Source organism: Thermoascus crustaceus (genome assembly GCF_041956765.1).
Source record: "Thermoascus crustaceus strain CBS 181.67 unplaced genomic scaffold VTN00scaffold_2, whole genome shotgun sequence".
In the NCBI taxonomy this organism is placed as follows: Eukaryota; Fungi; Ascomycota; class Eurotiomycetes; order Eurotiales; family Thermoascaceae; genus Thermoascus; species Thermoascus crustaceus.
In genome coordinates this window covers 2,194,373-2,207,169 of record NW_027192528.1, presented here as the reverse complement: position 1 = coordinate 2,207,169, position 12,797 = coordinate 2,194,373, and the positions used below count along the sequence as shown (strand labels likewise).

At 48.2% G+C, this 12,797-nt stretch overlaps 2 protein-coding genes across 2 annotated transcripts; one reads left to right on the top strand and one right to left on the bottom strand.

Moving 5' to 3' along the window:
- Positions 1-2,133: 2,133 nt before the first annotated feature.
- On the top strand, positions 2,134-7,567 carry VTN00DRAFT_4334 (uncharacterized protein; the record flags this gene model as incomplete). The annotated part of the gene is made up of 16 exons (XM_069430751.1): positions 2,134-2,355; positions 2,420-2,957; positions 3,019-3,245; positions 3,307-3,586; positions 3,638-3,871; positions 3,951-4,747; positions 4,803-4,965; positions 5,052-5,291; positions 5,364-5,402; positions 5,475-5,598; positions 5,665-5,736; positions 5,786-5,901; positions 5,999-6,617; positions 6,670-6,750; positions 6,818-7,192; positions 7,273-7,567. 16 exons carry the CDS (start codon positions 2,134-2,136, stop codon positions 7,565-7,567), a joined length of 4,422 nt encoding a protein of 1,473 aa, XP_069289855.1.
- Positions 7,568-8,247: 680 nt separating this feature from the next.
- On the bottom strand, positions 8,248-12,365 carry VTN00DRAFT_4333 (uncharacterized protein; the record flags this gene model as incomplete). Its single annotated transcript, XM_069430750.1, has 3 exons — positions 8,248-9,461; positions 9,517-11,658; positions 11,729-12,365. 3 exons carry the CDS (start codon positions 12,363-12,365, stop codon positions 8,248-8,250), a joined length of 3,993 nt encoding a protein of 1,330 aa, XP_069289854.1.
- Positions 12,366-12,797: the final 432 nt, after the last annotated feature.

Genomic DNA, 12,797 nt, shown 5'->3' with positions numbered 1-12,797 from the left:
CGACAACCGGACATGGAGGGCGCGCCCCGGCACGCGTTGATTGGTCCCATGCGCGAGGTCGGAGGCTTATGCCAAGTCCCTAGTATATCTGCTTTTTGCAAAAAGCGACAACACCCTGGCGTAGACGCAGGGTCTTTACGATGCTAGTCCTTTGTTTTTCTTTGACTAATTCTATGTGTTTTTTTTTCTTCCTCTATGGCCTTGTTTTTGATTTCTTCAATGGCATTTGCGGCAACGGGAACATACCTGCTATCCTTTAGGTAACGTTCTAGCTCCTGCTAATGTAGACCAGGTATTTTCGAGGTAACAACTTCAGAATCCGTTAACCTGTTAGCTTCCACATCGAACTGTTGGCGAAATCTCTGCATTTTCCTAAATCTGTCGGAGATTTTGCACCCAATTTATGCATGCAAATACTTATGTTTAGCAGTTGTTTCAGTCACATTTTGAATCTATGGCGCTGCGGGCATCCTGAATAGGCCCCTTAATGTCAGATCGAGCACACCATCGGTTAACAAACGGACTACTCTCGGATTATATTCGCGGTTTCGCTATTCTTGGAAGTCCCGGTCGTATTCACATTATCTTAAACCATGGGTGATATCCTTGCCTTCGCCATTCAAGTATACTACTTTTGTTTCAGCTTATCATTTCAGCGAGATAGCTCAAGAAATGTGGTTCTGACACTAACAGCATGCGTAAAATTAAGCGACAGTAAAGAGGTAGCGCAGTTACATCAGCAGGCCAACATCCTTGCTGCGAAGAGAAAGGTGTTGAGACTGTTGTATTGCATTAAGGTCCATTGGTTAAGTTTTACGATATATCGCCTAACCTTGCTGCAAGCGAAGAGTCGTTGCCACGGAAATGTTTCCTTAGCCAAGTCCTTCGCATCAAGAACGAAAAATGTTTTTAGTTCGAAGTTCATGGTCATCTGCAAAACATTGTCCGGTGTGTTAGATGGGCGTGTTGTGGCTGCAGCAGTAGGGCATATTGTAGCCACCAGTCATATTCGATACAGTGAACAGTATATTGGCAAGCCTAGACTTTTCACTAACTGCGAAAGTGTATATTTCGCCCCAAACGCCACCTATATTGTCGTCTTCCTAGTGGTGCTATGTACCTGTACCTAAGACTCCATCCATGGACGTCTCAGCTTTGATATGCAGGTGGCCAATGGTGGTACTCCGGAACTCGGCTCCTTAATCTTACCTCGAGGTTCTCTTTGCAGGCAAACCCAATCGCAGGCTGCTTTCTAAGGTATCCGAAGGTCTAGAGCCGGTACCTAGGTCTTGTGTACCTCGTTCCCAATTCAGCGGACGTTGTGTGACGAAAGTGAATGGTCAGGAGCTCTCGACAGCAGTTCTAGGATGATCAGGGGTACCTGCGCCAGCTGCAGCCGGCGCCCCTCCTATTGGCTGCCTTTCCGGCCGACATCTCAGAGCCCGAAATCCCGCACTTGAGCGTCCTGCAATGCCGTCTGACCTCGATCTCGCCGATTTCGCGAGCAGCCATTCACAACGACGGGGTCAGGACTACTGTGATACAGCATCTTGTCCTCCAGACAAAGAATAGGCCCTGATCCCTGTCCATGCTTTGCCAATACATGATATGGGGACCATTGGGAAGACTTCCCTGGGAGCTTTGCAGCGGAGAAGGCTAGCTTCGGGTACGAGCTCGACAAGACCTTTCGCTTGTTGTCACGCTAAAAGGCACTGGATTCTCGCGTCTCTGCGCCAGCCAGTGAGGTATACCTGCAGAAGAAGTACTTCGGATTGACTCCTAAGTTTAGATTTCAGCCTTAGGATCCCTTGGACTAGGGCAAGCAGAGTTCAGAATGGCCAAGCTAGCCGTGCAGGCAAGCAACCCCCAGTCCTTCACTGACCGGATCCCATCGATGGCACAATGCTCGATTAACATAACATACATGATGGCCAACAAGCCCGTATACAGTTGGCCATGATGTTGAAATTGGACAGGTGTGGGACTCGGAACGTCTGCAGGACGGCCTGTCGAAACTAAAGGTGCCTAAAAGCTCCAACGATCCCATGTTCGCCTGCTCAGATTGTTTGAACTGTCGGTTCCAAGACTCTTCCTGTTATATTCTTGTCACTCTTGTTTATCAAATGACGTGACATGATGGCCACCCACAGCTTGTCTTGCGCGCAAATCGATGACACGTTTCGTCCTCATGCGCTATACTGTCGCGGGGGCTTTGATTTTACACTTTTGTTTGAGGAGACTATTCTCACACAGCTGCCTCTTGCTTTATTCCTGATAGTTGCGCCTTTTCGGATATGGTACTTATTCAAGAAAGAGACCAAAGTCATATATTCATCTCTCTTGCCAATCAAAATTGTGAGTGCGAGTCAGATCATGTTCCAGGCTTTGATTACTCTACTTACTCCTTCTCCTTAACCAGCTTGTTTTTGTGATTCTAGGTGCCGCACAAGTGACTCTTTTGGTCCTTTGGTCGCTTCCAACAGCCATTAGAACTCGCGCTTCAGTCCCATCAAGTGCTGTGGCTGTGGCTGGGTCCCTTTTGTTCTGTTTGCTTTCATATGTTGAGCATAGGCACTCTGTCAAACCTTCATTTCTTTTGAACACATACCTCTTTATTTCTATCCTCTTTGATATTGCACGTGTAAGGACCCTATGGATGCGCCAGCAGGATGACTACAATAAGGTGATCGCAATTGTGTTCACTGCTAGTGTTGGATTGAAAGCTATAGCCCTCTTACTCGAAGCAGTGGAAAAGCGGCGGATCTTACGGTCTGAATACAAGGCTTATCCGCCCGAAGCTACAGGAGGAATATTTAACAGGAGCTTCTTTTGGTGGCTGAACCCGCTCTTCTGGACTGGCTTCTCCAAACTGCTGTCTGTGGAAGACCTCTTTGCGCTCGATAAGCGCTTGGCGTCTGAACGTCTTCACAAGGAGATAGAGGCTTTATGGGTTAAAGGTATTACTTCCCCACTTTCTAAAATTTATAGGGGAAGGTTAGGCCACTGATGGATGACCAGTAGCACATAAGGGACCAAACTCGCTGTTCTTCGTGTCGCTCAGGGCCTTGAAATGGCCACTTCTATCGGTTGTTCCTCCCAGAGCATGCCTTATTGCATTAAACTTTTGCCAGCCTCTGTTGATAAACAGGGCTATTATATTGTCCATTGATGATGTCACTCAGAAATCGATTGATGTTGGATACGGTTTGATTGGGGCCTATGTCTTGGTGTATATCGGAATAGCGGTTTGTGAAACATCGCGCCCTTACGTGTCCAATACCTGACTGACAACGCTATTTGAGTTAGGTCACAATGGGGCAATATCAGCATCTGACATACCGCGCCATAACCATGGTCAGGGGAGGCCTTGTCTCCATGCTCTACAAAAAGACAACTGACCTGAGCGTTCGAGACATTGATCCTGCCGCTTCATTGACACTCATGAGTGCTGATGTTGAGCGCATTGTCCAAGGATGGCAGACTATGCATGAAATCTGGGCCAATGCAATTGAAATCGGCGTAGCAATTTATATGCTGGAAACACAGCTAGGTGTTTCTTGCGTTGTGCCAATCGCAGTGTCAATTTGTGAGTTTCTTTCATTGAGAGTACAACTGATTAATTTGCTAATCCTTTTAGTCTCGCTCATTGGGTCCATAATTGGCATGGGATACGTAGTATCGCGTCAGGCAATGTGGCTGGAAGCGATCGAGAGGCGCATCTCCTCAACCACTTCCATGCTCGGTGCGATGAAAGGGATCAAGATGTGCGGTCTGAAGCAGACGCTCTTAACCAGCCTGCACAGTCTGCGAATCGACGAGCTGAACATCTCAAAGAAATTTAGGAAGCTTTTAATATGGAATATGGCTTTCTGTTAGTACCATCTTTTTTCTATAAATTTATTGATATCCTCTCTGCTTCTAGAGTTCCATCCTTCTAACTCATCACACAGCATACGTTACGCAAATTTTCGCACCGATTCTTACGTTTGCAGTCTTTTCAGCTCTGTCTCATAGAAGCAGAAGTGAGGTGATCCTTGATACTGCTCGCGTATACACTTCCTTGTCACTTTTCGCGCTTTTGTCAGAGCCTCTCGGATCCCTTGTCATGTCACTGTTAACCTTCATGGGCTCTATTGGCTGTTTCAATCGCATCCAGGAGTTTCTAGATAAGGACGTTCGTGTCGATAACAGATTGATGCCTCCAGAGTTTCCATATGAAGCAACAGAGAGCTCTAGGATGCTAACTCTCTCCGAAAAATCTAGCATTATGACGAAGGACTCTGAGTTGACACACTCACTAAAGCATATCTTCCACCCACTTTTCCACCCACTTCCTCACGATGCGATTACTGTACAGGATGGCTATTTTGCATGGGATCCTACAAAAGCGCCTATCCTGGAGTCCATAACCATTGCAGTTCCGAGGAAAAAATTGACCATGGTGGTTGGGCCGGTCGGATGTGGCAAATCCACTCTGCTTAAGGCACTTCTCGGTGAGGTGCCGTGCATGGGAGGGACAGTACAGTTCTCATCAACAAGCGTTGCATACTGCGACCAAACACCGTGGCATATGAACGAAACTATTCAGAAAAGTATTATTGCAATGGGTTCCTATGATGAGGAATGGTATACTTCTGTTGTCCGTGCATGTGCCTTAGAAGAAGATCTACGTCAGCTACCGCGAGGGGACCAAACGGTAATCGGAAGCAAAGGTGTTGCGCTCAGTGGAGGCCAGAGTCAGCGAATTGTAAGTCGTCCAGTCTTCAAACGATGTCGTCGATGTAGCTAATTCAGAAATATAGGCACTAGCAAGAGCCATATATGCCAAAAGAGAGATTATCATCCTCGACGATTCACTTAGCGGGCTTGACACCGCAACTGAAAACCATATCTTTCATAGCTTGTTAGGAAAAGAAGGGCTCTTACGTCGGCTTCAGTCATCTGTTCTCATAGCTTCATCATCTGGTAAATCTTGCCTCGCCCTTTGACACCCAGTGCACTGAAGGCATTCCTCCAAGTTCGCTACTTTCCAATACTGACAGTATGCGCAGCAAAGCGCCTCCCTTACTCTGATCACATCGTATCCCTGAATATTGATGGCGGCGTTTCAGAACAGGGACGCTTCGATGATCTTAATTCCACTGGAGGTTATGTTTCAAGTTTTGCTTTACCGCCCCCTGACTGGGACTATAACGTCGAAAATGGATTCAAATCGAGCTCCTCTAAAGTCATCCGTTCCGATTGCGATCCCACCCAAACAGCAGAAAATATTGAAGCAGAGGCCAACAGACGTACTGGCGACATGTCTATTTACCTTTACTATATTAGATCTATAGGCTGGATTCCAACATTCATTTTTATAGCAGCTGTTACGGGCTTCATATTTTGCATTTCTTTCCCAAGTGAGTACCTTGCATCAACACTTGTTGTCTTCTGGTGAATCTGAAAGTGAATCTAATAGTCGTCTACAACAGGCATCTGGCTCAAATGGTGGGCTGTGTCAAATGTACAGGATCCAAATGGTCGTTTGGCTTATTACCTCGGAATATATGTGATGACTGGGGTTATTGCCCTTATCTGTCTTGTTATTAGCTGCTGGTCGGTCAATTCGTTTGAAATGGAAGGCTTTAGTGGTCTCGAATACTAATAAGTTGCGAATCCCAGGCAAATGATCATAACTATGGTACCGAAATCTGGAGAGAGCTTTCACTGGACACTCCTGAATACAGTGCTCAGGTAATTTGCTCCATGTTTAACTTATTTTACATGCTAAGCTGTACTACAGTGCCCCGACCTCTTTCTTCTCGTCCACAGACACCGGCGTCACACTCAACAGATTCAGTCAGGACCTGCAGCTTATAGATATGGAGCTCCCCATTGCAGCCCTTAATACTTTTGCGAGTGAGCACACTGTCTACTTCTGTGTTTGACTGTACCATCTTTGAAACCACTGAAAGCAGGATCAAAGGTTTGTGCTAACGAGTACTCCTCCGGTTAGCCTTTGTTCTCTGCATTGCACAGATGGCTCTCATAGGAGTTGCATCAAAATATGCAGCCATATCATTCCCGATCGTACTAGCCGTGCTCTACTTTATCCAGAAACTCTATCTGCGCACCTCCCGTCAGCTACGTTTTATGGATCTGGAAGCCAAGGCGCCATTGTATTCACAATTCACCGAAAGCCTGAGTGGCCTTGTCACAGTGAGGGCATTCGGATGGCAGAAGGCCATGGAAGAAAAGAATCGTCGGCTACTTGACCGTTCACAGAGGCCATTTTATCTTCTCTTTGCCGTTCAGCGCTGGCTAACGCTCGTATTGGATTTGATGATTGCGGGTATTGCGGTTCTTTTGATGGTCCTCGTAGTCACACTCCGTGGAACGATCAGTGCAGGCTACGTTGGCGTAGCACTACTAAACGTCGTTTTATTCAGTCAGAGCGTCAAGCTTCTGGTGACGTTCTGGACAAATCTCGAAACCCATATTGGAGCCATCGCTCGCATCAAGGTCTTTAATGATACCATGAAATCCGAAGATTTGCCCGGAGAGAATAACACGGTACCCGCGAGCTGGCCTTCGAAGGGCGCTATCGAATTTAATTCTGTGTCAGCCGCATATAGGTACGTTTTCCTTTGAAACCCATATTGCATACCTTTTTACTGAACATCCCAGACCATCTGAGTTGGTTCTCCGAGATATTTCACTTTCTATTAAAGGCGGCGAGAAGATTGGAATTTGTGGAAGAACTGGAAGGTGAGTACTATTCTAAGCGACATGTTTCAAATATCCACTGTTAACGGTAGCTTTCGTATATCAATAGTGGCAAGAGCTCTCTAATCCTAAGCATTTTCCGCATGGTAGAGCTTTCCTCTGGTAGCATCACAATCGACAATGTCGATCTCTCAAAGATACCACGGCAGGAGATCCGTTCACGGATCACCGGTGTTTCGCAGGACCCATTTCTGATGAAGGGAAGCGTGCGAACGAATGCCGATCCGACGGGCTCTTGCTCGGACGACTCGATAATCAACGCACTGAAAAGTGTACAGCTGCTGTCAATAGTCCAAGACAAAGGCGGTCTCGATACTGACATCGAGGAACTTTTCCTATCGCAGGGACAAAAGCAGCTCTTCTGCCTTGCACGGGCGATGCTTCGTCCAAGCAGTATTCTGATTCTCGATGAAGCCACCAGCAAGTGAGTACCCTTACTACCCGTTTCCCCTTTCCTTTTAGTCGGCGCACATGCAAGATTCTTATCCCTCTCGATAAAAACAGCATCGACAGCAAAACTGACGAAATTATGCAACGCATCATCCGCGAGAAATTCGCCAGCCACACGATCCTCGCCGTTGCGCACAAGCTCGACACCATCCTGGACTTCGACAAGGTCGCCATGCTGGAAGCTGGTGAGCTCATCGAATTCGACGACCCGTATACCCTCCTGTCGACCGATTCAGCCTTCAGCAAGCTGTACACAAGCTCCATGGCCGAGAATGCAGAGGAGATGGTGGACCGGTATGAGGAGGACGATCCGATAACCATGTCTTCTTCTCAGGTGGTGCCTCCTTGACTTTGCAAGTAGATTAGTAGATTTTTTTGCCGGTGAAACTTATCAAAAAAAGGCATTATAAGATGTGAATATCAATTGATGAGTTCTTGTTCTGGTTTCATTATCAAAATGGACATTTTCTCTCTCCTTCCCTCCCTCTCTTTCCAAAAGCAGTAACCATTCGGTCACGTTCTCCTTACAAAAATATGTTTTTTTTTGTCATGTCATCTAACCAAAATTGAAAACTCCCCATTGATTGTATCGCAATCCTTTATGAATCAGATAAATACATCCATAGGTAGCTTCGAGTCATCTCACTTGGTATTTCCAATCTTATTAGACGGTTGCGAATCAAGGCAGAAAAAAAAGCACTTAAATTCTTATTTCCTTTTTCGGTAATTTCCAGTCGCCCATTGCATGAACCCTTGCAAACCCTGCTTGAAAACAACATCCGGTGGATGACAACGACGATGGATCAGGATATCCATCCATCCCCCGCGCTTCCAGCTGCAGTCTCTTCTCTTTTTGCTTTCCTTCAACACACAACATTCAAGATCAGGATCATTATTACTTAATACAGTGCAAGGGAATCTAGAATACAAATAAAACAAGGGTTGAAAAGGTATTGTCTCTCACTCAAAGGTCAAATCAAAAATAAAAAAATGGTAATGTTGATGATTGGACATAATTACTCGCACACACTATAAGACCATCGTATCTTCATTATCCACAACACCATCATCGGGATCGCCATCGACGGCACCAAACTCCCAATCCCCTCTCTCGATCCTGCTGACTCGATCCAATTCCGCCTGATACTCCCGCCGCAGGTGGTCCAGCGTGACGATGACCCTCCGTGGCGGCTTGCTCGGCTGTTGTTGTTGTTGAGAGAAGCCATTGATGACTCCACCGCCAACGGAGGACCTGCTGTCCCTGCGATTGGCGGCAAAGCTCAAGCCACCGCCAACGCCTGCGCTGGAGCTCGCTCTGCGATTCGATAACGACGGCGAGCCGGTGCTGACGTCATCCATGAATACATTTCCATCTTCGTCCGTCTGCACGCTCTGGCGCCTATCTGCCTGTCCGTTGGAGGGGGCTTCCTCTTCGACCAGGATGTAGGCCTCGCTCTTATCGACGCACGCAAGAAGGTTTATCAGGGCCAACAGTTCGTATCTGATCTCCTTACTCTCCGGATCGTCCTCCTCAACGACACGCTTTGACTCGTCATTGTCCTTGCCCTTGTGGAAAACAAGGCCGTATGACGGTGTGCGTCCCGCTCTCCGCAGCCTCTGGACCGTCTGGTAGGCAACTTCGGCGGCGCCACGGAAGTCGTTGCGAGCTATCCTATAGGCATGCAGAATCCTGTGGTAGTCAGGAGTGTTGTTACTCTTCGACCACTCGTTGTTTTCAGTTTCCAAAAAGGAGCTGAAAGACGTCTGTTTCTTGGCAAGCGAAACCAGAATCTCATCCACGTATGAAGAGAAATTAGGGGCTAGCGAGACTGGGAAGTGGAGGAGCTGTTTGAGACCGGCAGTACCGGGCCCAGATGCAACTAGCACATTTGTGATAAGAGAGCTTAGAGCCGACTTCTGTAATGCAAGGTCCGTGTAGCGAGAAATTGCAGAATAAGCTTTGTCGAATTGGCGTGTTTTCAGAGATGCATGGAAAAGGCGGGAAAGGAGGTCCGTTCGGAGAGCCGCATACTCAGGGTCGTGCCCGTAACTCTTATCTGTTTCGAGTGCCTGCAGTGCAAGGCTTGCAAAGTCTGCAACATGAGAAAATGACCTCGCCTGTTCGAATACAGAGACAACGTGTTGGTAGTACTTTGGGAGACCATTGTTGAAGTTATCCACAGAGAGGATATCCAGAAGGTTAGAGGACATCTCGTGGAGGTTGCCAAGAGCCCTTCCAGAAGCTACATAGTTGTCAGATGATGACGCCAAGTCAACCATGGGAAAGAATAGACTTACCGAGAAGATGTGCCGCTTTCTGGAAGTAAATAGCTGCTATATCGAATTCAGACTTGGCCACGTACAAGCGACCCTTGGCATACGTTGCCCAAGCAGTGTTCGGCTGGAACCGAAGGAAGTCAGATGCGAGGTCAATGTTGCCATTTGCGATCAGGTCGCACTGTATGAAGACCAAGACATTCGGGTATGCCACTTCCCCTTGTCGCGTCACCCATGACAAGACATCGCGGATGCCCTGCATTAATGTGTAAGTCCGCGGTATACCAACTGCCGGTCGAGGCTTTATGTGGACGGCAAAGAGATCCTCAAGAATCGTTGTGATTCTTCCATCTTTACTCTTCGACTCGCGCGCCTTCAAGGAGAATGTGGATACGGAGGTATCAACGTTATCATCCCTGAATTTGTCAGGGCACTTGCGAACAGTCGAGGACAGCCAATACATCATCTCGTATTCCCGGAGCATATCGACAAGCGTAGCGAATAGTTCCACCGCGTTGAATGTCGACCCTTCCTCTTGGTTTATCTCACTCTCCAAGAAAACCACAAGAATCAGAAGATCGAAAAGGATCTGACGCGTATGTAAGACACTCTCCTGGGCACCATTAACTGTGACCCTGACCCCGAACGTAGTTGGAAGAAGCTCTGAATCTTTCCCAGGAAAGCCCAGCGGAGCCGTGTCCATAATAGCATAGAACAGTTCGCTAGGCAGGTCGTTCACATTCAGATGCTCATTGATTGAAGCGCAGAGACTGTCAAACACTTCATCACTGATCCGCTCCCCCAATTGGCAACGTTCCTGGAAAGCTGCCATTCTATCGGGGACCGAGAGAGAAGGCTCCGTGAAAATCTCCGCCTGTAGGGCGATCTGGCAAGCCCTTTCGAGATCGGCAGGAAACTTTTTCCTAAATCCAGCAGCTGCATCGATCAGATATGGTGCTTGTTCATATCGATCGCCAAGTTCAGACTCGATGTTTCGATGCCTCCAACGGTCCTCAATCTTCGCAAAATTACTACGAAGTTCGGCCCCGGAATTGTGCAGAAGCAGCTCAGTAGAGCTACATTCCCGTACAACGACACAGGCATCAGTTAGCAACACCCATGGCATATCGGTATAGGTGTCATAGGCAAGAGATATCGGTTCCAGTCTCCTTTTATTAATGTCATCTGCGATCTGCCAAAACTGTCGCCATTTTGTGTCCGTGTCGGTCCGGTATCTTGTGTAGTCCATATCATCTTCCGAGTACTTCCGCAGGGATACTGCGGAACCAACTACAGAACAGATCCGTTCCTGCAGAGGTGAGCCTTTCTTGAACCCACCGGCAGCAGCTCTGGGCCTTAAGGCTTCTTGGTATGTCGCCAAAGCTGTCTCCAAGACTTCCGGTGAGTACCTTCCAGGATGGAATAAGTATTTCAACCACTTTTCGGTAGGGTCGACCACGTCTCCGGATACAAAGGCCGGCGGTGGTTCATAACGACGCGTCTCCAAAGCAGTTGAAACCCAGTTTCTGGACCAGTCCTCCACCAAACTCGGGAAATCAAAGTGCAGAGTGCACAGATGATACATGTTATTGTTTCTCCAAAGGATCCACAACTCCATACGTCGGCCTTCCTCCATAGACTTGAGCTGGAAGTCAGCGACGCTCCAGAATGTGTTCCCTGACGGATCTGGATCCAGGGGTTTCAGAGTGGCATCAGGGAACAGATCTTCAATTGTCAGCGGCGTGGTCAACCCGCCCCTGACAGCCCAAAATTTGAAACGGCCATCCTCGTAAGGAGAGTATGTGGCAACGTAGTATCGATATCCGCCATCCAATGCCCTCTCCGCATTGAATACACGGATGAAGGCTGTCTCTGCAGGATTCAAAGTAAAGGATAGCGCATTCTGCTGCTGAGTCGGACGGTCCAGGAGATCCTTAGAACCAACCAGCTTATTCGACGCGAGGTTCCATATCTTCAGAGTGTGGTTCAGACAGACGACAAAAACATACGTCTGATCTGATGTCGTAGCGATGGCGGTGGCTGTAGTCGGATCGAGGCTTCGTCCACCGTATTGAATCGTCGGCTGAGCACTCCATCTGACCAGACCACGGATCGATGCACCCCAGGTTTTCTCGTCGAACGTGATCGGGGACCAATATGAGCCTGTAAATCGATGCGCGTAAGTGTCTGCAGTTCCAAGTGCTACATATTTGAAAAGCAAGGGAAACCATACCATCATCGCCGGCCCTCCTGGTCAAGCGCAGCAGCGCTCCACTGTCCAGACCGATAAAAAGTTCCAACGGACTGCTAGCATGAAGTCGGTGTGGGTAGGAAAAAGCCAACGGTGCTGGGGTGCAGGTCTTGCACCAGTCCGACACCTTCTCATCGATCGAAGCCGCTCTTCGAAAGAACTCTGGCCGCAGTGTCAAGGTGTGGAGTTGCTTTGAAGTCGTGATCACAAACACATTCAGCACCTCATGATCCTCCAGGTCCGCAAGCGCCACTCCAGAGGGAATTATCTCCTCCTGGAAGTCAAGACGCAGCATAATATTGGCATTATGGTGCTCCGTCACGCTCCTCGTCAGGTCCACGGACTGAATCTCCAAGACCCTATTGCCATCGACCACCCTCCACAGAAACGTTCGTGGATAGACCTTCCGCTGCCGGAAATAGATCGAACCCTGGGTCGCCAGATATCGTCTCGCGAATTCATCTTCGTCCTTCGCAATGGGCTCTTCCTGTGCCGGAGACGAAGAGATCGAAAACCGTGCTCGACGTTGCTGGTCCTGCGTCGGGATCTGGATGTTGACGACGGTGTTGGGCGCGACCGGTCGAACGTCGACCTTGGTCTCCTTGTAGATTCTAGCCATTGTGTGAGAGAGGGTGTGACAGTCTCCACGGGATCAGGGACGGTCGCATTAGGTAGCCATGGCCGTGGTGGTCGTCTCCAATGTCGCAACGGCTACAAAGGGCGGAGCTCGAGCTCTCGTGCTTCTCGAAAAACAATGTCTTGGCGCCCGTCGAGCTACGCGCATCGCCAAGCCGGTGGACCCCGCGACGCCTTTAGTGCTGGTGGTTGACTGCTCCCAGAGTTATTATTTTACTCGATCTTCGATTTCAGAATTACTGGTTATTGCCGTCGATTCAGGCTTGATATAGAAATGCAGCTTTACCTACAACCGATCATTAATTAACAACTCAAGAGTATGCTTCACTGGTCCCAGGCGCCCTTTGCTATGCCACGGCCAAAACAAGATAGGTAGTTACAAAAGCAGATCGTAAAACATTAACTTATACCCATA